Genomic DNA, 26646 nt, shown 5'->3' with positions numbered 1-26646 from the left:
AATATGAAAAGCAACAGATGAGCTACTGCAACATATTATTCAATGTCTAAGATTTCACTCAGTTTCTAGCAAAAAAACATCTGGGAGTTTCACTTGTTTTACTTACACAGAAGTGATCTGAGGACAGAACAAAAAAAAAAAGATTGATTCAGAGAGAACTTAACATCTGGGTTTACCTTGTAGAGCTAACTTTAATGATGCAAGGCCTTTTATTAGACTAACCAGCTAGCTACATTATTAGGTCAGTTGATAGCAAGTTAATTCTGCTAATGTTAGTTAATTATTTGAATACAGCTATATATAATAAATAGCTCCTCAGGACTATGCTTATAAATTAACTTGCCAGTACCAAAATATGGGATACAAGCTGTGGTTCACTAAACTCAATTAAGCCAAATCACTGGCTCCAAAATAAAAGTATATGGTTGCCAAACATGCTATTGTACTGTACATCAATAAATAGCTAATGTAACCAGGTATGCAGTACAAACAAAAAAAAAAAATTCAGTTGTCTTTACTGACAAGGAGTATTTATACAGGGTCTGGTAGTGATATACTACCTACATTCAGTAAGAAAAATGTCTGGACTGAAGCAAAGATATAACTGAGTCTATAATTCTCTCCCTCTCTCTCTCTCTTCTTAATGAAGTTCCAAAGGGATATAGAGGTAAAATAAGAGGTATTAAATTAATCTTTTTAGTTTGCAGGTAATGAAATAACATTTTCAACAGCAACAAAAATTCCTCCATTATATGAATACACTCAATTTCAACAGTCACAATCCAAAATATAAGAAAGAAAACTCTGAATGTCTAATTGAGAATGTTCTTTAAAAATAGACTTGTATATAAACATGTAAATGTGAGTGTCTGTAAAAAATAAATTAAATTAATGTATTAATGTAATTCATTAATAAAAATTGGGTACCCAAATTTTAAAAAAATTATATGAAAAAAAAAAAAAAAAAAAAAAAAAAAAAAAAAAAAAAAAAAGGTCATGCCAGGAAATATATTCAGGCTCAAAATAAAGAGTCTCCCACAATGAGTTCTAGTATCCAGAAACTAGTCAGTTATCATCCACCTAGCAGGAGGGTACTACACATCAAGTTATGAATTGTAAAGAGGCTGTGGAGTTGACAACACTGTCCTTCAGACTTCTCTGCAAAACCCATTCGAACCTGCATATTCTCCCACATAGAGCTCCGCATGGGAGCTACATATTCTCAGCAGAAAATCAGCCATCATGCTGTCACGCATCACACCCATGAAAAATAATCACGGCCAAAAGTAAAAGCCCGTCCTGACCGTAGCAGATTGCTTCAATTGCAGCTGGATTACATGCTACCTCATTTAGAACATGACAACCCCATCACCAGCCTCTGTCTGCATTAGTGCTGCCATCTTCTGCTACAAGAGATCAAAAAGGCATAAACCAGTGGCCTGTGTACAGGTGCCTAAACCCAGCCTAAACCCAACTTGAGAGTAAACATAGAAGTCACTAAGATAAAATGGTGGAACATGCTTCAAGAGCTTCAGTGTCTCACAGCTCTCTAGAGTCTATGACAAATTCAGAGGATTCAGGATTTAGAGGGCTTTGAAACATACTTGAAACACACTTACTTTATTGGATACATCACCCTCAACGGATTGGGGTAGAGTATATAGAGTTCCTCAATCTTGAGTCACTCCCCTAATGGATGAGGGCATTTTAAAACATCTTAACAGTACTTCTGTTAACTAGCCTCATAACATATCTTATCAGCTGGCTAGCAATCTAGCCAAATAAAGGCTTTTTCCTTACTCAAGCTGTAATGTTCTGTGCATGTACAGAGACAGAGTCACTCACAGTAAGACGAATGCAGCTTTCTTAGGAGAACACGCTGAGTCCAATCAGAATCCAAAGTACACAAGCCAAGGTTGTAATCCAGAAGTCAGTCCATGAACAAACCAAAACAGAGGGAACAGGCAAAGAGGGAAATCTAAAAAAACAAAAAAACAAAAAAAACAAACACACACAACAACAAACAGGCAGAGACCAAACAAACCAGAATACAAAAACATACCAAACAAGTAGTCAAGACTTTGCAAAACACCTTGAACACACAGGGCTTATATACAGAGAGACTAATGAGGACTAATATGATACAGGTGATGTCAATACAAGTGATTACAATAATAGGTAAGTAACAGAACTAACTAGGTGACGGGAGCAAAATAAACCCAAACAAGGAAACACAAGGAAACCAAAACCTGTAATGCACAAAATAAAATTAATAAATCAAGAAACCAGGGAACAGAACCAAGACTGGATGGGTAAAACAGGACACTGAACCATGGAATGGATTACTGATTGTACAAAAGACACTGGGACAGGAACAAGGACAGTCATAGGCATTAGAGCAGATCCAGTCACTGGTACAGGAGCAGAAACAGAGGCAGACACATGGGATCAACACAGGTACCACAAGAGGAATTGGGACTTGAAACAACAGACATCAACATGGTGTCCTGAACAGGTGATGGGAGGAACATGGGGCTAGTCACGGGTGCAGACTTCATAACCACAGAGGGTACAGGAAACACTGGGGTCTGGGAAGCCAACAAAGAGTCATCATGAGTCACTGGCCAGCTATAGGATGTTGCCTCAGAAGTCCTGAGCATTATGGGAGGCTCACGCAAAGCAGCCATTAGTGGCACAGGAGAGCCCGAGGTTTGGGGATAGGTCTGGTACGAGGTGCGGGAACAGGCTGAGTGGCTTCCTCCACACTGAAGACAGAAACTGGCAGGGCATCCTCCACTACGCCAGATACAGGAGCTGGCTGGGCATCATTCACTATGGAAGAGACAGGTACAGGAGCAGACTGGGTGGCTTCTTCCACGCCAGTAACAGGAACTGGAACAGGCTGGGTGGCTGGTTCCACATCAGGGACAGGAACAGACTGGGTGGCTTCCTTCTGTAGTGGCGGGTCTCAGAGGTCTGGAGCATGTCCAGCATGTTCCATGCGTGGGTCTGGAGACGAAGCTGTGGCAGGCGATGGGTCTAGGTGTACAGCACTGCTGCACTGCAGACGCGGCCTGAGCATCCCCGAGCGTGCCGGACACAAGTGCGCCAGGGTCCAGAGACTGAAAGTCACGTTCCCCACCAGGGTCTGGAGCCTGTAGTACAGGGGAACACTGAGATGGTGAAGCCCCTTTGCAGTCCCTCAGGGCCCTAGTCCTCACCACATGTTCCATATAGCCAGTCCGGGGAATCTGCCAGTCGATTAGCGGCTAAATCTCAGAGTCGTTTCTTCTCTGTACTACCATTAGGAAGTGCAAGGAAGTCGGACACTTTCTTAATAATGTCCTCTAAATCTTTGAGCTGCTCAGTCATGATGACGAGTAGTCAAGACTTCGCTAAGACAAAGTGGACACACAGGGCATATATACAGAGAGACTAATGAGGACTAACATGATACAGGTGATTACAACAACAGGTAGGTAACAGAACTAACTAGGGGCGGACCAAAAAAAGCAAAACAAAACAAGAAAACAGAACGAAACCAAAACCAGGAAGTAAACAAACATGGTGGCATTGCTATGGGAACCGTGACACCAGAGAGGGGCGAACGTGACACAAACTAGCTCAGCAAAATAAACTCAAGATTAACAAATCAATTTCAAAATAAAAAATGCTTACCTTTGCAGGAAGTGTGCTCTTTTCTCTCCAAACAACACATTCATACTCCTGAAAGACATTACCTTATATTGGGTAATTTCTGAAAATGTCAAACTGTAGAGACATTTTTTCAAATGTCAGTGCAAGCTTTTTCTAAATCTTCACCTCGGTCTCCTCTATAATTAGATTGGTTATGTCTCAAAACCAATAGTTTTTTATTCTGCCCTCAAAGCACTTTTGTGTAAGTAAACCTGCTAAAAGAACATAAGAAAGGAGGATATTGCTTGCTATGCCATCAGTTAATGAGCTTAGTTACCATAATATACCTACCACATATGTGCCTTCTGCGAAATATTGTTCAATAGTAAATTAGGTAGTTTTGTATACTGTGTGCACACAATTGTTACAGCATCCCTGTTTGCAATAATGAGTTTCACTTCTTTCTGGAAGCACCCTGGCATTTTTTGGCCAGCTACTATAGTGTGAAAATGTTTATTTTTGATGTAGACACTGACCTGAAGTGAAAAGATATAGGTAAGGGGCAATAATTCTGGCAAAGTTTGAGTTTTTAATTTAGGACAAGTTGAAACTAAGCTGAAACGCTTCCAAAACATTTTAAAAATCAAGCTATTATTTTCAATTATATCAGCTAACATACACTCTTCCTCTTTCTGGTTGCCAGTGAACACAATAGCCTGTGCATTCTCATACACCTGAGTGCAGTTTGGCATTTACTGCAAGCTTTGAAGCATATAGCTGTGAGCAGCGGAAGGGAAACTGGTTGGTTTTTCTCCAGGACACTGCTGAGAAACTGACTCATTCCTGGTCCCTGTCCCTTCCTGCTCAAGGTGAAAACTCACTCACACCCAGCACAAAGCCACCTGCACCTGAGCACCACAGCATGCTAAGTGACTGCAACTGAGTTCCCTCTGCTCAGCCATGGCAAGCATAAAAGAATTTTGCTACTGTGTTCCTTTTAAATCTAGAAAGGGCTCATTTACAAGTATATTGTGTGTTATGTAGCCAGATACCCTCCTTTCCAAAGACATCTTTCTTAAATGTTTCATGAGTAGGCATAGCATTTGAAGAAAAAAAAATGCTGGTCTCCACAGAATTAAATAATAATCACACTGCTGGATGTGTCCTACACAGAAGCGAGAACCTCTACAACAGACTGTAAAAAAAAAGAAAAGTGCACTTTCAAGCCAGTGACCTTCACAACACCCACATTATAATCATGTTCAGTGGTATGATGTTAGATGTGGGTCTTAGCTTTTCAACGTACACAGTTGTGGTCCAAGCTCTTCTCCCTTCAAATTCAGCTTCCTACCTGTTCTCCTCAATGCCCCAGAGAAATGTCTTATTAACCTTTCACTATTAGTTTCATGCATTAATGGATATCCCAATGCCTTTGGTTTTGGGTAAGCATATTAGGACTGGGAACACAGACCTATGGTATATGTACTTCTGTAACATGGAACGATCACTAGCCAGAAGCATATGCTGAGAGCATATGTTTTATTATGATCAAATCCACAATCAGAGTGGTTAGAACAGTCCAGGGTCATAGAGCAATCACGGAGAGCAGCAGGGTACATGATAAACAACAACAAAAACAAAACACGATGACAAAAGGGAAGCAGGCTATAACGAAATAACACAACTTACGGAAGCAAGGATGTACAATAAAAGCTAGGTTAACAACAACCACAGGCAGAGAAAACACAAAGCATGGATTACAAACAGAGGCAAGGAATTACAATGACCAGTGAACTAGCAGGGAAAACCATGTACTAATGGGAGTTAACAAGACACAGGTGATACAAATTATAGGTGGGAAAATTTAAATGCGGGGCAGAACAACAAGGAAGGAAAGCAAAATAAAGACATGAGACAGGGAAACCATGGAAACAGAGTGTAGCAGGGGCCAAGCATGACAACTTGAAGTACATATACCATAGGTTTCTGTTGTGAGACAACTAGCAGAACAGACACATTTACAAAGACACAGTCTAAAAAGAGGACACAAGAGTTAATCAGGGTGGACTGGTTACATCTTTTTTCCAAGACCAAATTGCTTTTTCAAGAATCCCTTGCCAACCTCTGCACATCACGCATCAACTAATGAAAAGCATTATATGTGAATACATTATCAAAACGTCGGGCAGATGTGTTGAAATGCCTTGAGAATGCTATGATAGAGCTGTGGAATGTGGAAGATATGTGTGTGCATGCGGTGTCATGACAGATTTACTAACTTAGACATGTGTTGTTTGGTACATTTGCCTATGGAAGAAAGGACATGCTCTCTCCCTGTAGTGTGAAGGTAGTGGGTGAAAAATATCTTGGCTCCAAGAGCACACTCACAAGGCAACACACATTCAGTGAGATGCCTGCTGACTAGTATATTTTGGGAAAGAAGCCCGGTATGCTGATTTAAGACGCCACCTACATGAGGTATCTGTGCATGTTCTGGTCTAAAATGATGACAAATGGAGGATGACTACACTTTGAACCCACCGGATGTGCAGATGGAGACAGTCTCGTTGAGAAAAACAGAGCAAGCAATGAGTTTTGATGCATAGCAATATGAAGTTAGCATTTCACAACACACTTTCTACAACACATAAGTGATGAATAAGAATACATCCACTTGACAATAAAAACTAAGTATATTTAACCTAATGTATATTTTCATACATTTTATTTATGGTAATAACATCCTCTGCACAGCTCTCTAAACAGTAACATGGCTCTTCCCCGTACAGCTTCTAACAAATTCCTTTAAAATAATTTCCTCTAGGCAATTCATCAGCTATTATTAAATGGGATGAGAATGTGCTCAGTGGATTAACAACTTTAATCTAATAACAATCTAACAGACTGTCAATATATGTAATTTGCATCTAATAATAGTCTTCCATGGGTTCCCAGGGCAAAACTTCAGGATGCTGTTTTGGATTTTGTTTTTGTTTTGGTATGACCAATTGTAGAGGCAATGATGTGCTGAGCAGATTTCTCAACTGGGCCAGTCTAACATGGAGCTACACATAACAAAAAGAAGCTGGAATTTTCAATCAACTAGAGATTTACAGCAAGTCAGGGAACAGATTAAGGGATTTTTAGTACCAAGGGCACTCCACTATTGACTCAGCACACAAGCCAGATTTGTGTGATTTACAATTATGAACACCTAGAATGCTATAATGTTTTAAACTACTGAATGACAAAATTATATGGGCAAGTTTATAGTTTATACATACAAACTATAAATAAGTTCACAATTTCTGAACCATGCATTTTGACAACAGACAGTGCTGACAGTATTGATAATAATTGCATGTATACACACACAAAAAAAGAGGTAAAAAGCCACATACTGAAAAATCCGTAATTCTCAGTGGTCTTTATGCAAGCTTGCAACCTTGAACAAAACTCTGAATCACATCACTTCACAATCCACATTAGCTTGACTCAAAAACCCTTGGGAAATGGAGTTTCCACTGCCAGCGCCAGATCGGATGATGCTAGAGTTGGGAAACGAAAGAAGGACTGAAAGTAGGCGAAAGAACAAAAAGGAAAAAAAAAAACCAGATAGTTCATAAAGACACAAAGACATGCAACACAAGTTGGTTACAAGCTGGCAGACACAGTCCAATACTGTAGTAACATCTGAGGTCCAGATGGGTCAGAGCTTTTGTTGGTTGTTGGATGGTTGCCAAGAAAAAGGAGACACAGAAATGACCTGGTTTTCTGTGATAAAAAATACACACACCGCTACTGATGGCAAGACCTGGAATGGGTGATAATACTAACTCTACATGACAACGCTGTCAGGAAGAGGCAGCATAGCGCTGGACGGAATGACACCAACAGAGGTGTATCAAACACACACACTCAAATGATTATGCAAATAAATATGTTTTTAAACAAAATATAGTTATGCCCTCAAAATGAAAGAAAACATATACATATACAGTGAACATAAACTCTCCAAATTGCACCAAAAAGTCTTAATGAGAGAGCTGACTCACTCCATAGGCCTCAAGGCTCATCTGCCCAGTTCCCTTTCCAGCTCAAGCACAGGGAAGCAGCATGCAGTGCGCACATATTTGGATGCCTTCAGTGCCAGGCAATTTGAAAGTTTAACAGTGCGGATCCCACACACACCCGCCACCCCCCAGCACACATCCCAAACATTCCAGTCACTCCTAATCATGACTCCTAAATGCCCTTCTTAATTTCTCTGTGCCTTACTCTAGCCTTTCAAGAGGAGAGCACCAACATGTAACAATGAGCAGCTGGCTGCAGATTAATTTAACCCTCCGGGCCATGTAGTGTTGTCTCCCACATTTGTTTGAATTCCAGTTACATTTGGTCAGGTCGCCAGGGCGATCGACCTGTGCTACATGGGTCAGCAGTTAAGTCTGAAAGAGGACTGGTCTGTGGCCGAGTTAAACTCCAAAGGTAATACTAGAAGGACTAGGAACTATATAGTAGCAGGGATGAACAGGCCATTATACGGCAACACAGCCTTACACACACACTCTAATCAAGCTGACATGTTGCTCAGTGTCGGCAAAATCATAACGGTGTTGCTGAACAGTGCTAGAACTCTGAATTCAACCGGTATCAAACCTGCAGTGTAACTCCAGCTCTGCAGTCATACTGCTTTTATATGATTAGAGCGATGCAGACTGCTGAACATACATGTTAGGAGCGAGGGTAATGATTCACTTGGAACTAGAGCCATAGCGTGGTGATGTCATGGTATTATGCTAAAAGGAATGGCTGCTGCCACTGGGGGGTCACCTTAGTGACACAGCAGAGAGGGAACAGTTGTAGATACTGAGAGTGCAATCAATCAGAGGGAAATGGATAATAACACTGTAGAAACACAAGCTAGAAATCTCTTACTATAACTGTAGCTGGAATACGAATGCACACAGGAGTTCACAAAATCTCACACTGGGATATCAATGACTTATAATTTTATTAACTGAAAACTGAACGAGTGCAGCATTAAGATATTAAAGCAGACATGCCATCAGTAAATTAAAACAGATGAACAGAAACTTACACTTGAGCTCACACTTATGATGGAAAGATCGTAACTTAATTCAAACTGAGGCAAAATGGCTTTTTCAGGCCTCATTCTACTTCTGGGGTAGAAAACAAGTAATGAGATATTCCCATTTAAGAGCTGATGCCTTACCAACCCAAGATACTGCTGCCGTCAAACTGCTTCGTAGAATATGCATATACAATAAGTCTACCGTAATCTATTACTTGAACACCTAAACAACTAAAGATATTACAGCCTAGTTATGAACCCAGTGTTCTTTGTTGACATTTATATCAATTTATGTAAAAACAAAAAAACAAAAAAAAAACTTCACTTATAGCCTTAATTTATTCCAATCTGCTATTTGAAAAATGAATAATAAGTAGGGCAATTGATGACTTGAGTATTTAAATCAGGTAAATACAGCAAAAACTCTGCAAACAACCCAATCCAAAATGGCAAAGTTAATATGAAAATGTTCCTGAACCATGAGCAAATCATGCCAGGAATTCCATAAAAAAAAGTCTGTATTAAATTGATGATGTCATCATGGGAAATCTCCAGAGAGTACAGGGGTTGTCTCTACAAGACAATTCACACAGTCACCAATCAGAGCCCTGGAGAGATGGCCAAGATAAGCGCAGTGCAGGGGTTCCGACGGCCTGACAGCGAACAGAAGGGAGGAAGAAAGGAGGAGAGGACTGAACAAGCAGGGAAAGAAAAAAGGAGAGTAACCATCAGTGTTTGACATGCAATGCAATCAAAGGGGGGCCAAAAAGAAAGAGACAGAGAGAGGGAGACAAAGAGGCAGAAAGAGGGACAGAGAGATTGAGAGAGTGAGAGCACTGCTTCTCTATATGCCATTTCTTTTAAACAAATTCCAGTATGGGGGAAAGAGAGCAGCAAGCCTTGACTTTCCTACATAGAGAGAAAGCTGCTGTGTTCTTTTTTAGGCTTTAAGGCTTCCTACAGCAGCTATACACAACATGTAGTGTAATTCTACATCAAATCTCAAGCAAATGCTTCTGGTTATATTTGGACATAAGGAGGGCCCTTTGACACACTTATCATAAAGCATGAAAAGCTACATGAATAATATTTGTGTGACAGGTCTTTATGACCCTGAACACACAATTCCAAATACTTATTTTTTTGCCGGGCGTCTACAAATATCTGTGCTGTATATATGTGCAGGGTGTTGAAATTCAGAAAAAGACTGACCAAATGCAACACTGCAAGAATTAACTAAGCACTGCTGACCTCATCTTAAAAGAGTACAAGCTAATTTTTCTGACTTCACATTGACTGACAGGGCCTCAGGTATATCAGCCGATTTAGCTACATAAATGAATACTGCTGCCTTTCCTTCACTGGTTTCCTATAGTGGCGCACAGTGATCTGTGCTTGAGTAAAAGTTATTGAACTCAAAATAAAAGACTATTGAACAGAACTTAAATAAATAAAATGAAATTGAAATACATTTAGTGATTTTATTGGCCTATTTATTGCCTATTTATTTGCCTACACACATTACAAGACCTACAGTGTTTGTACACAGCCTTTGTTTTTATTAAAACAAACTACACATTGAGTAAAGCAACAACTACAATCAGCAAAGCTAAACTGGGTTGGTTTGATTCTGAAAAGCCAGAGAGATAGTGTTCACATTTCAATGGCCTCGCCTTGCCAATTGGTTGCATTTCTGGCTGTTCTGGTTTGAAGCCCTTAGAAATACATTATCTGTACAGACAAACCTCTGGTTTAGATTCACCGGACAAGCACAAATCTTTTCGTTGAAGCTATGTCATGTTATGAAAGAACGTCTTGCATTAATTCAAATAAACTTCTTTTCTGTTTGTTTGTTTTTTTTGTTTGTTTTTTTTTGGGGGGGGGGGGGTTGGGACAAGGACATACAGTGGTGGGAAAAAGTGTTTGCCCCCTTCCTAATATCTAATTTTTTGCATGTTTGTCACACTTAAATGTTTCAGATCAAACAAATTTAAATAATAGACAAAGAACACAAGTAAACACAAAATGCAGTTTTTAAATGAAAGTTTTTATTATTAAGAGAAAAAGAATCCAAACCGACTTTGCCCTGTGTGAAAAAGTGACTGCACCATAAACCTGGCTGGGCCACCCTTAGCAGCAGAAACAAATCCAAGCGTTTGCGATAACCGGCAATGAGTCTTTTACAGCACTGTGGAGGAATTTTGGCCCACTCATCTTTGCTGTAATTCGGCCACAATGGACAGTTTTCGAGCATGAACCGCCTTTTTAAGGTCATGCCACAGCATCAGGTCAGGACTTTGACTAGGCCATTCCAAAGTCTTCATTTTGTTTTTCTTAAGCCATTCAAAGGTAGACTTGCAGGGGTGTTTTGGATCATTGTCCTGCTGCAGAACCCAAATGCACTTCAGCTTGAGGTCACAAACAGATGGCCAGACATTCTCCTTCAGGATTTTTTGGTAGACAGCAGAATTCATGGTTCCATTTACCACAGCAAGTCTTCCAGGTCCTGAAGCAGCAAAACAGCCCCAGACCATCACACTACCACCTCCATATTTTACTGTTGGTTTGATGTTCCTTTTCTGAAATTCTGTGTTACTATTACACCAGATGTAATGGGACACACACCTTCCAAAAAGTTCAACTTTTGTCTCGTCAGTCCACAGAGTATTTTCCCAAAAGTTTTAGGGATCATCAAGATGTTTTCTGGCAAAACTGAGATGAGCCTTTATGTTCTTTTTGCTCAGCAGCGGTTTTCATCTTGGAACTCTGCCATGCAGGCCATTTTTGCCCAGTCTCTTTCTTATGGTGGAGTCATGAACACTGGCCTTAACTGAGGCAAGTGAGGCCAGCAGTTGTTTGGATGTTGTTGTGGGGACTTTTGTGACTTCTAGGATGAGGGGTCGCTGTGCTCTTGGGGAAATTTTGGTCAGCTGGTCACTCCAGAGAAGGTTCACAACTGTTCCATGTTTTTGCCATTTGTGGATAATGGCTCTCACTGTGGTTCGCTGGAGTCCCAAAGTTTTAGAAATGGCTTTATAACGTTTTCAAGACTGATAGATCTCAATTACTTTGTATCTCATTTGTTCCTGAATTTCTTTGGCTCGCAGTATGCTGTCTAACTTTTGAGGATCTTTGGGTCTACTTCATTTTGTCAGGCAGGTCCTATTTAAGTGATTTCTTCATTGAGAACAGGTGTGGCAGTAATCAGGCCTGGGTATGGCTACAGAAATTGAACTCAGCTTTCCAAAGATGTGATAAACCACAGTTAATTTATGTTTTAATGGCAGGGGGGGGCAATCACTTTTTCCACACAGGGCCATGTAGGTTTAAAAACCTTCATTTAAACCTTCATTTAACAGCATTTTGTGTTTACTTGTGTTATGTTTGTCTAATATTTAAATTTGTTAGATGATCTGAAATATTTAAGTGTGACAAACAAAAAAATATCAGGAAGGGGGCAAACACTTTTTCACACCACTGTAAGTACATAAGTAGGAGAACATAAACATCATAGCAAACAGGGTAAAAAAAAGTGTAGTATTTGAACAGGCATAATGCGTGTACTGATGAGCTGCAGGGTGGGGTGATGATCTGGGAGAGGTTCTGGCACAGAGCTGAGGAACAGCATGCAGAGTTGGAAAGACAAACCCTGGTATCTACACCAGAACCACTGTTACATTGTGGGAATGTCTGCATCACAAATGTAAAGTTTGGAGAGGAATTACAGTGGAAAACAATGAAAAAGACTAATTTATGAGGGAAAGACTTCATATTAAGATGGCTTAACACTTACATGTAATTTTTTTACACTGAGCTATATATCAGTCAGTCTTCCTAATGTTTCTCACAAACCGCACTATGAGGGCCCAAAGAGTTTCTGGAAATGAACTCAATTGTAAAATATCTCCACAAAGATCGAAAATCACAAAAATAATTTACTCAAGACCAAAAAGAAATTACAGAAAGAAAAAGAAATGAAAACCATTTAACAAAAGTATTTCTAGCTCCAGTCCGAGCTTTAAAAAGTTTAACCTCCAAAGTTACATCCTTACCATAATACAGCAAACACATATTGTTTTCACATGTGAAAGTAACCAGTTAAGTAAAGTTAATTGCTTATCAGCAAACCTGGCACTGAATAGTATCCCAAGACATGTTAACAAGAACTCTAAACAGAAAAAAAACAAATGCACTGGAATTTTGCAAAGACACTTACAAATATACTCCATGGGATTTGGATTTCATGCCTGGCGAGGTCCACATATGGTGGACCAGCTGGTGTAATAAATAATAATGATTTTGTTCAGTGTATTCTTGAATGTGAATCTAAGGCCTGTCAGCCCTGCTTGTTCCTTACACAGGACCCTTACATTGCTTTAACCTTGTGGACCTTATTCCTGAGAAACTCTTGCTTGTGTTTTAAATATTATTCATCATTCCACTGGAGACTGCCTATTCTATTTCCACACCTTTGCAAAAAGAGCTTGATAAAATTCAGACTTGGTTAATCAAGGTGTAGTTTCATACCAAGCAATCACACTAGCTGTGGAGCCATCCGCAGGCCTAGCAAACGATTGCAGTTTCTGTTTTGTTGGATTTCATTTTGGTTTGTTTTTCCTGAGGTAAGGTTAAGATGGTGGTTTAGCTGAGTGAGATACTGCCTGCCTTTGAAAACTGACAGGTCTTATTTACTGCAGTTAAACGTTTCATCAATTTCATCTTGCTATCTGACATTCATGTGTGAGACTGCCTCTGATATTATTGACTGCAGGTAGAAATAATGCTACAATGACCACTCTGCAGCCTCAGAGCTGACCTTTGGAGCTACATTAATTGGTGGCAGGAAAATAAGGACTCTAAGAAAAACATAGAAAAACTAATTACCCAAGGAACACTGAGTGACGGCACCTTTGTAAAGGGCTTAAAATGTCTCACTGATGTGTGTTAGCTGGCAAGCCAATACATGTTACCATTAACAGTCAATAAAACACAACCACAAAAAAACCCATCTATGGTGTGAAGTCATCTATCTGTCAGAAAGCATAGCCTCCATCATACATTTAATAGTGGGTTGACCTGTTCTTCAGTGTAAAGGCATCTACAGAGATGAAAAACAACTGTATTCTTAGAGAATCAACAACACAACATCCTCCAAGACACCCTATTCCAACCAAATATCCTCACAACATCCACTATTACCACCCATCTCTAGAACAGCATTATGTAATCAGTACATCAGTAATGGGCTGAGAAATGGAGCTCTATGTCTTTCCCCCACTGTCTTCACCGCACAGTTGATGCTGTCACTCTGTCATTTGTAAAGACTATGAGTAATCTCACTGTTATGGCAGACATTAACACATTTGTAGATCATGGTTTCCTCTGTCTCAGGTTAGCTTTATATATATATATATATATATATATATATATATATATATATATATATATATATATATATATATATATATATATATATATGTGTGTGTGTGTGTGTGATATATATGTGTGATACATACATATATATATATATATATATATATATATATCACATACACACACACACATATACATATTTCTTCTCAACATCCTGTCAAGGAGGCAGACAGTAAGCACAACCTGTGCAAGGCACCTACACCTTCATCTGCCATCCACACATTCATACACTGTGTGCAGCTCTACAGTAAAAAAACAAACAAACAAAAATACTCCACAAAGCAGGATAGATAGATGGGGATAGGAACCCAACACTGTTCTCATGAGACTGTTTGGAGGTAAACAATGAGTCTAAGTTTGAGTTTATTGAGTGCATGGTGTATTTTACAGTTGCATTCTTTCTCAGTGATAGCAGGGAGAGATGAGCTAAACAACAATAATCTGAGATTTAAAAAGCAGGACTTGCCTCTCTCTCCACTCTAGCAGAAACAAAAAGAGTGCCACAACAGAAGGACCACACTGAAAGAGGCACATTACACCTCTTTGCAGAGTACTATTTACTATTATAAAAGGGTTTTAAAATAGACATTTTAAAACTGTATGTGCTGGATTCTTTAAAATGATAGTGGTTTATTTTAAGGGGCAGTAGTCCATGTCACAGAAACAGATGCATTTGCACAACTTCATATTTATAACATCTGCATATCACATTCAAGTTTTATGGACTGAGAGTTATTAGAAGTCAATATAAATTAATGTATTTGATCACAAAATAGAAATCCTGAAGATAATAAACCTTTTACAAGAAAGTAATTCTGAGCACCTTTCAGTTACTTTATGAATCTATTTACTCTGCTTGATAGATTCTAATACTTCTAATCCTAGTTTAGCTGAAGTGTGAATGGTTATTTATGCTTTGAGGCTTTTTATCTATCTGTGCCATCTGTGCATGAGAACCTACTGCCCCCTTTGGTAGAAAAGTAGAAATATGCTGAAAATGGAAGTGAGACAAAAACCTGTCTCTGCAACTCCCAGTAAAAAGAGAATAAACTGTAGCTGGTGACTGGAATGCTTTTTTACATCTAATACAAAAACATCAGACTACATTGACCCTGCTTTTAAAAGAGCAGGTCATCTACAATGCTGAATACACACACACACACACACACAATATAAAATGGCTGAAAATAAATACAAATAAAATAGAATATAGTTATAACAACAGTTTGCTCCCACCCCAACACAGCCCCCTTCTACTTTGACAAAAATTATATGATGGGAACAACTAAAGAGACAACAGCAAAAAACATAATGACAACATTCACAAAGTAATATTCATATCTTTAAAAGATGAGGAAAAAATTGCATTAGCTCCCTGTTTTTAGTAAAATAACTTTTTTTTTTTTTTTTTACACAAAAACAAGGCTACATTAATGACATTTTACATAAGAAAAACATAATACATGTATTTGCTTGTGGAAACCACAATTTGATTGGATGATGAGAGATACTTCCTTGCCCCATGTGATGAATCCTAAATCTACGTTAAATTATTTGTCCAGTTTACTGCCCCCTCCCCAAACAAAAAACATCCTTAATTTTTTCACCAATATCATATGATCAAACCCACTGATATCTGTCTTGAAAATTCCATATAAATTTATGTATTAGGAAATATTTGGAGATGAATCAGTCAGTGACAAGATGTCTAGAAAGACATCAGAGAATGAGTGGGTACCATGCAGATGTCAGATGTAGGCACTAAGTGTAGTCCATGGGAGCTGCTTGCAGATGGCCTGTGGATGACCTCCTCCTGGACAGAATGCTGTTCTTCTCTACAGAGTCTGAGGATCTTGGGGCTCAGCTTGCAGTGACATGCTTTATGTTTGCTTGACTTCCAGGGTTTGGGATCAGAGGAAGGCAGTGTGGAGCAGTGGAGTGCTTGAGAAACAAAGTGTGTGTGGATTAGTAACAGCCTTCTGTAGAAAAGGTGCATGTCTCTGAGGTAAGTAGGTCTGTATGGTGGTCAGAACGCTGAGTGAGAGGAGACGGAGGAGTTGGGGAAGCAGGGCTGTGGTCATTTTCACATCCACATTGCCAAGTGGTTCCAGGTTTATTTTGCCCCTGCACATGCATAGCCAGATCAAAGTGGTCAGATGTAAATCAGAATAACTAAAAACAAAACAACTCAACTGCACTTTCAGACAAAGCAGAAAGAAACAGACCAAAAATAGTTTACAGATGTGGTGACTGAGGATGGGGTGGGGGGGGTGTGGTAAACAGTAATGTGTGCCATGTACACTCTGGGTCAGGGCAGTGGGACAATGCAGGCCTTACTGGGACAACAGGAAAAGCTGGAGAGTAGTGAGTGAGTAACAAAGGTCTCTGCACATCCTGAGAGTAAAGCCCTAAAGTAAACAAAGCAGGTTTGATGGAAAGGGGAAGTCAGCCAGAGCCATGTCCCAGCATGCAGAACAGGGCTAACCTTTCCCATCATCTCCAGGGAGTTCAGTGTATACATACCACCCTGTCAGGGCACTAAACAGCACCAGACACACTGATGCTCACACAAACAACTCTACAATTACACACACATGGGTCCACTACCACCAAATCTTTTTCCCTCCTTCTTTCTGGATTTTGCTGCATTAAAATGGACCTGAGGTGACCTGAGGACATGAGGACAGATAGTTAAAACATGGAAGGACCATGGCACAATGCCAAGACCTCAGGACTCAGGGCATTTTAATAGCGGTGCTCTTACATTTCTCCACTCCTAATCAGGATTTACAAGCACTGGGTTACACGGCTCTGTGTGGTTCTTGGAAAACTTAGAACACTATCCAAAATGGGTTCTTTCTTCATAGTTTCCATGTCTGTTATTTGCTCATCAAATGAACTTGGCTTGCTTTTTAATATTTTGAGCAGACTGAGTCTCCTAATCTAGCCAGTACTATCCTCTTATTATATCCTACCCTATCTCTCAGGAGGGTTTAGATTTAGATACATACCATACACTTTTAGGCCTCCAGTTTACATAAGGCTTCAGTCTGAGTGATTATACTGTGGGCATCAGGGAAACTGAAGGGGTTACAACTGCTACAGATATATAGCATTACAGTTAATCTATGCAACACAGCCACTGTTAACCAAGATTTATATACTGAAAGAGGAATGAAGTGTGAGAGAGAGAGAGAGAGAGACAGAATGAAAGAGACACAGGGAGAGACAGAGGGATGGGCACTTTAATTCACACATAAGAAGCCTCCAAACATTGAACAGGAAGCATGAAAACAGATATGATGACCCAAGAGTTGAGGGTGCTTAGTCAGGCGACTGTGCACACATGGCATCTCAGGGAGGATGTGTGGACTCCATTGCAAGCGGTGAAAATGAAATGAAAAAGGCTTTGTTGTTACTACGGTACATAAGAGAACACTTTTTTAACACTGAAAGGGACCAAGCTTCACATGACTGTACTGTGCATGTGCCATCATTTCTAAATGAACCCTGGGACATTACTCTGCAGGCTGAGCAGGTAAAGCTCAGGTATCAGCTAAGATGACTCCAGAGTAATGATGATAAAGAGGTGATTTAAAAGTGGGGCTAAAAAAAGAAAAAAACAAGTGTAAAATGTAACTGTAAGAAATGATGAGTTTGGGTTAATGTCAACGAATTACATTTGAATTATATTTAATTATATTTATGATTTGGTTTATTAAACACAGTATAATGACAAATCTGCAGCAAAGGAATGTCAGCAGCACTGGTAAAATCCATTTTATTTCAGTTGCATGAAAGTTGCATCATGCAGCTACACACCAACTTGCATACACACACACACACACACACACACACACACACACACACACACGCATGTATACATACACATGCACATACATGTGCACGCACACAAACACACATTCACTTCCCCTTCCATCAGACACACCCTCTATCTCTCTCTCACACACACACACACACACACACACACACACACACACACACGCATGTATACATACACATGCACATACATGTGCACGCACACAAACACACATTCACTTCCCCTTCCATCAGACACACCCTCTATCTCTCTCTCTCACACACACACACACACACACACACACACACACGCATGTATACATACACATGCACATACATGTGCACGCACACAAACACACATTCACTTCCCCTTCCATCAGACACACCCTCTCTCTCTCTCTCACACACACACACACACACACACACACACACACACACACGTGCGCGCGCATACCCTTTTCTGATTCTTACCTGCGTGTGTTTTGGAGGGTCTCTTATTCTGGGGTGATCTCAGTTTCCTGATGCACCACTACTTTAGTGACAGACATGTCTGGGTGCTGTTCCTTTGCTTCCTTTATGGCCTGAGCCAAAGCCTTATGAACAGACAGAGGAGAAATCAAACTCAACTGCATAAAATACTAATATCTATAGAACAATACATACTTATTGACCATTAGGCAAATTCTGATCAGCAAATCCATAAATAACTATGACAACGCTAATTTCTCATAGTGCAGTGGGATGACTATCAGTAATTAAGGATGTTTGTCACTTTGAGCAAGACAGGTACACTATCATTGCTACTGTACATATACCATACTGAATTAAGAAAAATACATGGCACTCAAAACAATAAAAAATACAGTTCAAATATACCAGTCGTAAACAATGCAGACGAGAATGGAGATTATTACCTTATCATGGTCAATCTCAGTGTCCCCGGTGATCACAATCCTTTTCTCAATTCTGGTCTCTGAGATTCCTCCTTTCACCGTCTGAGAAAGTAGTGAAGGTGGCAACAGAGTAACAGACTAGTAGAAGTACAGCTGCTGGAGTACTCTCTCACTCTAAAAATCAGTTTATATCACCCCAATTCTAATTCTGGCCACCTGTACTGTTTTGCATTCAGTTTAAATTCCTCCTGCTGCCATACAAATCTTGACATGGTCCTGCACCCGTACTGCCCTTCCTGACCACTTAGGTCCTCCAATATAGGTCTTTTGTCTGTTCCAAAATTCATACTTGTCATTGCTTTGGCAGATCTTTCAGTGGCATGACCCCCAAATTATGGAACACATTATCCTAGTATCTCTGCTCCTGTCCCTCGCTGTTCCCCTTCAAAACTCAGCTCAACATCTACTTCCATTCTCCTGCACACTGAGGGGTTTTTGATGCTTCTCGAAAGGGCCCGCGAGTATTAGAGGAGTTAATACATTCTGTTTATTAAGACTGTAGCCAGCTTCTTCTCTCAGTACAGTTAGAGCAGTGACCCATAAAAAGAGCACAGTTCAAGTCCCCTGAGGATCCTAGAGGCCAAATGAATCATTTTCTTCCTAATAACATGTGAGGCCATTCTGGCTAGTCAGCAAGTCTTAACTGTGAAACAGATCTTATGTCAGCATATATTCTCTCAAATATTTGTTTACACCCTGGAAAACTGCAGTTATACAACATTTACAGCAATTGTTTAGAATACCAAGACAACACCTCTGTCAGTTCATTTGCTATTAGAGAGGTTAAAAATGTGTGCCACCTTTACATTCTTAAGGCAGACAGAGATCTTACTGAAAGGACCAACTAATTTACAGAAACATTTACTAAATCTCTGCTTTGCACTACAAATATTTATAAACAGAGAAAGTAAGTGCCAAAGAATATGAAAAATGAAGTTAAGGACCATAAATATCTAAAAGGTCAGGCCTTAATCCAGTTACGCCAAGATTTAGAACCAGAGATTACACTGTAGCATTTACTCACTGACTGCTGCTCGCTGTGGAGAACATCATTAATGAAGACATGGAGGCTCTCACCTTAGTGATCTGTGTGGTGGTGGTGGTGCTCACAGTCTCAGAGGTGATGGTCTGCGCACTAAGCAGCAACCCTTCCTTCTCTGCCAGGGCATCAGGCTAACAGAAACACACAGATACCCCAGCTAAGGACCATAAAAAACAACTTTGCAAAACAACGTTTCAGCAAATAAAACTACAAACTTCTTTCAATCCAAACTTTTTTGGACTCAATCCCACCCTGCTATCCAGGTCTCCCACGCCGCACTATGGCTCCCAACCGGGGGGTGGGATAGTTGAGCACTGAGTTAATGTGCTTCCTCTGCAATACAAGCAGCCAACAATCACATTTTGCTCTAACTGCTGAAAGTGCTAAATGGCCAGTTCTGGACATTTGGCTAGTGTTGCATTAAGCAACAGGGAGAGAGGGAATTACGTCATCCTTCCCACCCAGACAACTGAGCCAGTTATACCCTCTTGGACTGAAGGCTGTGATGTCATCTGCATTTGAACTCAAAGTTCCTACAAATTATTGTATTTCAATCTTCCACACTAATTCAATTTTTTAAGAAATTTAACAGTTCATGATACAATGACCTAAGATATCATGAACTCATTAATCCACTACTTTTAACACCTACATGTAAAGGCCTTTAAACATACTGTATTTGCAGTAGCTTGTTATACTAACGTGACCACTGCATGTCTAGCTTGTAACTCATATAAACAAATGTAAAAACAGCAAAAGCGCAAGTTATTTGTCCAGTGAAACCACACATTCATCACACAAGGGGAACTCTTTTTCATTTAAAGCACAATACAAATATGGCCCAATGTTACAACATATATTACAAAAATATAAGTCCTAGAGTTACAACATGGTTGTCATTAAACTTTGAGTGCTCAATGTGAATTCTGAAGGAAATTTACATTTTTATGCCTTAATAATGGCATGATATGACAAATCATGACAATATCTCTAAAAATCCCAGTTAGAAGATGCCACTGTCAACATCTAGGAAACAACATCTTGCAGGAGTTGAGGATGTTGCTCTAAGGGAATACTGTCTTTCCCCTTGCATGTACATTAAAAGGGATGCTGCACCGTTATGCACCTCTTTAAACCATCCTTTATTCCTTGATTTGACAATTGATCCCCATTTTGTGGCATAGCTTTTCCTTCTAGACTAACTAATAACTAACTAATAAACTAATAATCATGTAGCAACTGGCTGCAATTAATGTAACCCAGAGGAAGTTATATTACATTGTCGATGTATTAATACATTGTTCTGCACTCTGAATTGTGACTACAGTTCAGAAAAAGCAGTACTTTCCCATAATTAGTAAGATCTAGAAATCCAATTCTAATTCCATATTACCCATACCTGTATGAGAACCAGTGGTGGTTCATAACGCAGGCAACAATGACTAGGGCATCTTCCAACACCAGCATAAAGCTCAAGGTATATGCAGAAACAAAAACATACAAACACCTGCTGCTTATTGGTTGCCACATGACCCATTTTCTGAGAGTGCAAGAGTGTAACCAAGAGTGAAACCAATATGAAAGATAACACAGAACTGTCTACAGGCAATTAAATGCAGATCCCCCTGCCCCCTCTCTGACTCTTTGACCAGCAAACTTACCCTGAAGAGAAAAGGTAGAAATCATTTCATCTATGACAGGATTTGCTAATTGCTAATTGAATATAGGGCTATAATCTGTTTTCTTAAGCGATTTGCTAATTGCTTATAGGGCTATATTAAGAATATACTACAAGTGAGCAAACTGTTCAGTGTTGGTCAAACTTTAAAAATTAAAGTAGTTAAGCCACAAGCTACCATAAAAACTGTGAAGTTCAAAACAGTGTATCGAAAATTAAAATTGCATTACATGTTTCTGTCTCTTCTGAGGGCCTCTCCCATGATATATAAACTTTCAAATTAGGCAGATTGTACTCAACCCGAAAATGTTTACCCATCCCATCTATCGTCTGTATGCACGGAATGAAAAACCAAGCCAAATTTTGATTAAATTCCATGAAATTTTTAAATGGAAAAAATTAAAACTGCATGGTGTGTACAACCCAGATTTAACAACATTTAAAAAGAGAAAGGGCCTTCTGTTAGTGCACTGGGCTTTTGGCCCATTATGGGATGGAAGGCAACAAATGTGTCATGCAACTGTGTGACATAGCAAGCAGTTTGGTCATGGGGTGGAGGAGGATTACCAAACAGGAACTAACAGGAACCCAGTAAACTTACCTACAGTACAACCAAACTACATACCTGTGCTCAAAAATTACAACTTCTTCACCATGTGACACCAGAGCTCTCCAACCATAGCCATGGAAGCCACAAACAGCCTACCACCAACACTCTAACCCTCACCTGAGCAGATTCATAGGTAATGGTCTTGGTCTCAGTGTGCACTATCGGAACCTCCTTGGTGGCGATTTCACCGCGCAGGGAGTTGGTAACATCAGAAATGGTGATTGTATGCATCTTCACCACAGGCGACTGTGAGGGAAGTCAACACAGAAACAGTGAGTGGGGAGCTCTCATTCTGCAACTCATGCACTGTGACACCTGCAGCGGCTGTAAGATCACTCAGGGTCTTTAATACCAAAATATTAGCTGCTATCCAATTTAAAGTATGTAATGAGCTTATATAAATTCCTTAAATGCATCACTGGATATCTAAATCTAAAACTAATGATCAGTCCTCTAGTCTACACAATCAAGATCAGCCTTTCCATCTTTCAACATAAACCTATGGGAGGCTAATTAAGTTAGAAAAGTGAAGCACAGAACCATGGGCCAATGCAATCATCCTCTTCCTCTAAGTTAAATGCAAACCTTATTACATTCTGTGCAGCTCTCTTTGATCCCTGCATGGCACACACTGTCTTTATAATGTCAGAATGTAGAGACAACAGCAATATTTTCTCTTCCTGGTGACTAAATAATCAACAACAAAATCAAATTGTCTATACACTGTAATTACAGAGTGTAAAGCCAACATTCCAGTGGAGCAGTCACATCCTGACATGATCATCGCAGAGGAACACACACACACACACACACACACACACACACGCACACACACGCACACACACACACACACACACACAAGATGCAGTCCTAGGAGGGTGAGGTCCGCATCTTACACAATGCAGTCTTTCTGTATACACAGTGGACCTTAGAGGAGTCCAGTAGTACATTCATTACCCAAACTCCTCAGGTCAGATATGCAGATTATGCAAACCAATGTTTTCGTGTATTACTTTAACTTGGCTTTAAAGTATTTTATTGCCAGGCTCCATGTCAGTAAAAGGAGTTCGTTTTTTTTTTTTGCTGAAATGGCTGCAGTATCAGTTCCAAGCCCTCAACACAGCACATGGCATTTTGAAAAGCACAACTCCCCACTACGGCTCATGTAATTAGAGGCCTGCAAGTGTTTCATCTCAGAGTTATGAGTGAAATTAAAAAGGGGGTAGGGCACTCTCTCAAAAGAGGAGAAATGGGTGGATTAGCCTCAGAAAGAAGTGCTAATGTTTCTTCATTACACTCATTACTATCATTCCAAACATGTTTAAAGGGGGAAAGAGGGGGAAATACTCATAATTAGTGAAACCCCAAACCTGAAAGTTGTATTTACATTTATTTTCCATAACCAGATATTCTGTTCTAAGATGTCACCACCTTGTCTGACTCAGAGAGGGTACACAAACAAAAAAACAAATTAAATCAGGAAAGCCATCTTACAGAAATTGTTTTCACAGTGAATACCCTCGATCACATCTTCACAGCCATCTAGAAATAGCAACCTATAAATTGCAGACATTGGTAGATATTCTTCAGAGTCAAACGTATTCTATTTTACGATCAATGCAATTTAAATGAAGAATGATTCTGCTGTGGAAAATTCAGGAACATCCACAGTGAGCTCTCACTGTGCAATAAATAGCTACTGAAAATGAATTTTCAAAGACAATCTTTCATCATCACAAATTGTGGGAAAAAAAGCATGAATCATTGCAACAACAATATTTCATACTGTATATCACATATACAACAGGAAAAGTGGTACTTCTGGCACCTCTAAAATGACATGCATACCATAAAAGGATTCAAATGCAACAGAACTGATGATCAGATTCCAATGATGGTCCAACTAAAGCTTAACCAGCACCTTAGTAAAAGCCACTACCACATCTATGATGAATCTTTCAATTTCTTTGCATTTTGCTGCTTGTCCTTCCAGGAGGTCTGATAGTTACCACACACACATGGAATTTAATCTACGCAAAGGGAGCTACATTCCACCAATGGCAGTGGAACACTTATCAAGGTTGTTTACGTTGTGGTATGCAATAGTTGTTTAAAAGCACACCATGCCCTACCGAACCACTGTGTGTGTGTGGTGTTTTAAACATCACCTGATAGGTTGTCCTACTCAGACCACACACATCAAAAACACGCAGCTGTGGGAACTGTTAGACAGATGTTCACTGCACCACTCACATACTGCCAATACACCCAGGATTTACACAGGAGCTGTGCAGAGTGCAACAGTTTCTAAGGGACTGTCCTAGTGTCAGAGAAACACAGTGTGGTTGGTGGAAAACTATTCTATGAACTCGACTGCTGCTGCCGCCTACCTGACAGGCTGTCCAATGCAAACTTAACAGCAACAAAAAAGACAACAATGTAGAATATAATTGGTGCTAAAACTGAAACTTCGAGTAGTGGATACAGAGCTCAGCTGGAAAAATGCTTTTTGACAGTCAACAAAACTTGTTTCTTAGAAATTAGTACAGCCTCCTTGGCAAGTGGTCTTTTGTCACAAATAACCCTTGCAAACTGTTGAATAACAGAGCTCACTGGATAACCCCAGGCCTTATGGAGCAATTGTCATTATAATAGTCTCATTAAAAACTTATTCAAGCCAAGGTAAAATGGGTTTAGATCCAAGCGAATCCAGACAGTCACAGCAGTAAACAGAACAGACTGTCAGCCTCTCCCACTCAGTTCTACAGTGTGGTCTTTCCTGGAAGGCTCAGTGTTCCCCCGCCCTCCTCTTCTGCTTTTAAGATGGTGCTTAGAAGAAGATGAGCCACCACAGAGTGAGGAGCACCAGCAGAGTGCTGCTCAGGAGGAAGGACAGACGTGAGTGGCGCAGGGCCCCAGGCAACAGCTGGCATGGTTGGACTACGTTCCTCTCCTCCTCTTCTAGCACAGCAATGGACACACGCAGAGCATGTCCCCGAGCGTCTTCTACTTTGTCACTCTCATTAGCAATGCCACCATCATTGTCCTCATTGTCGTCATCCTCCTCGTCCTCCGTCCTGTGCTGCAGGAGGGACGGAGCACCAAGTGTGGGTGCCCACCTGACTCTTACCTGCTCTCGGGTGCACCTGGCCATAGCACGCCTCCAACGCTGTGCCGGGCAACAGGAGACCAAGAGAGACACAGAACAATGAACAGACATGAGGAAGGGGGTGGTGAGTTGGATGACAGACACTGGGGAATGGAGGAGTGGAGATGAGAGGAGAGCAGATATGGAAGGCTTCTGATCGGAAGTATGAATTAGGTAGCAGTTTTCCGGTATGTGGTGGCAGTGAGGAGACGAGAAAGGACTGAACACTCTGAAGCCTTATAGCAACAGTGGTGCTCAGCTGGAGGGTTTTTATGGATTTTTGCTCCATGGCTAAAACGTGACTAAAACCGGTATTTATATTTGGCAGATACAGTAAAACACTAGTGCAAACCCAATTTGGCAGTGCAGCATCTGTCACTGAGGGAGAGAAATGCCATAAAAAACTGCAGGTTTCTGCTCAACCACATCACTAATGCAGCATCCTTGCTATTCATCCAGGAGTCATGGCTGGATTCTGAAGACAGCCAAACATGGGAGCCACCAAACTTGAAAACAACTTGAAATACCTGATAATGATAATAGCAGTCACTCAAGCGCAGCACGTATGCCCCTTGATTTACAATAAGAGTTGTGTGCTTTTATAGGAGTCGTGAGAATAGAACTAGAACCATGGATCCAGTGATGTGCGTCGTTTTGCACGTGTAAGGTGACTAAGTGCGTGTGTGTGCAGACGTGGAAGGTGACTGGACGTGCGTGCGCAGACGTGTGCAGTGTCTCAGGTTTGAGACTGGCACATGGTGCAGCAAGCCTCTGCTGAGGAGGGCCAGGAAGCAGGAGAACAAACTCCTCTCTCAGGATCTCCACGCAGCCCTGCGTTTGGAGAGCAGATTGGTAACGGAGATGGAGAGAAAAGTGAGCGAGGGTGGGGAGGGTTTGTCTGGGACCCACAACGGGACTTTGAGAGGAGAACGGCCAGCAAAGAGGAAAGAAGAACAAAATGAACAATGACGGAAGGGCGGAAAAGGATTGAGAGAACACAAAACAGTAAGACGGTCATTGAGGGTGTGGGGGGAGATAGAAAGGTGACAGTGAGATGACGTTGACACGGAGAGGACGGGTCAGTTCGTCATCTTCGGTTGATTCTTTGTCTTTTCTGTACTTCTTCAATAAGACTTTTTCTTTGATTCTCGTGTACAATATAACAACACATGGTCATGCAGCTTCGGTATGCAGAGTGAACTCAGCCATGCGATTGGCAGATCAAGCACAGA

General features: G+C 40.4%; 1 protein-coding gene across 4 annotated transcripts in view; it reads right to left on the bottom strand.

Annotated features, from left to right (window-relative positions):
* Positions 1–14297: 14297 nt before the first annotated feature.
* Positions 14298–26646, bottom strand: part of epb41a (erythrocyte membrane protein band 4.1a) — a 46724-nt gene continuing 34375 nt past the window's right edge. For 2 of the 4 annotated variants that reach the window (XM_027020704.2, XM_027020701.2), the window contains 5 exons: positions 22384–22512; positions 20014–20109; positions 18898–18978; positions 18455–18576; positions 14298–16288 (listed from right to left, as the gene is read on the bottom strand). In XM_027020704.2, the coding sequence (XP_026876505.2) occupies positions 18478–18576; positions 18898–18978; positions 20014–20109; positions 22384–22512 (405 nt within the window). In that variant the 3' untranslated portion in view covers positions 14298–16288; positions 18455–18477. Of the gene's footprint in view, positions 16289–18454; positions 18577–18897; positions 18979–20013; positions 20110–22383; positions 22513–23643; positions 25436–26646 lie in introns of those variants that run through there. The other 2 variants (XM_027020703.2, XM_027020702.2) reach the window with 2 other exon arrangements.

Source organism: Electrophorus electricus, chromosome 4 (assembly GCF_013358815.1).
Source record: "Electrophorus electricus isolate fEleEle1 chromosome 4, fEleEle1.pri, whole genome shotgun sequence".
Taxonomy (NCBI): Eukaryota; Metazoa; Chordata; class Actinopteri; order Gymnotiformes; family Gymnotidae; genus Electrophorus; species Electrophorus electricus.
This window is presented reverse-complemented; position numbering and strand designations above follow the sequence as displayed.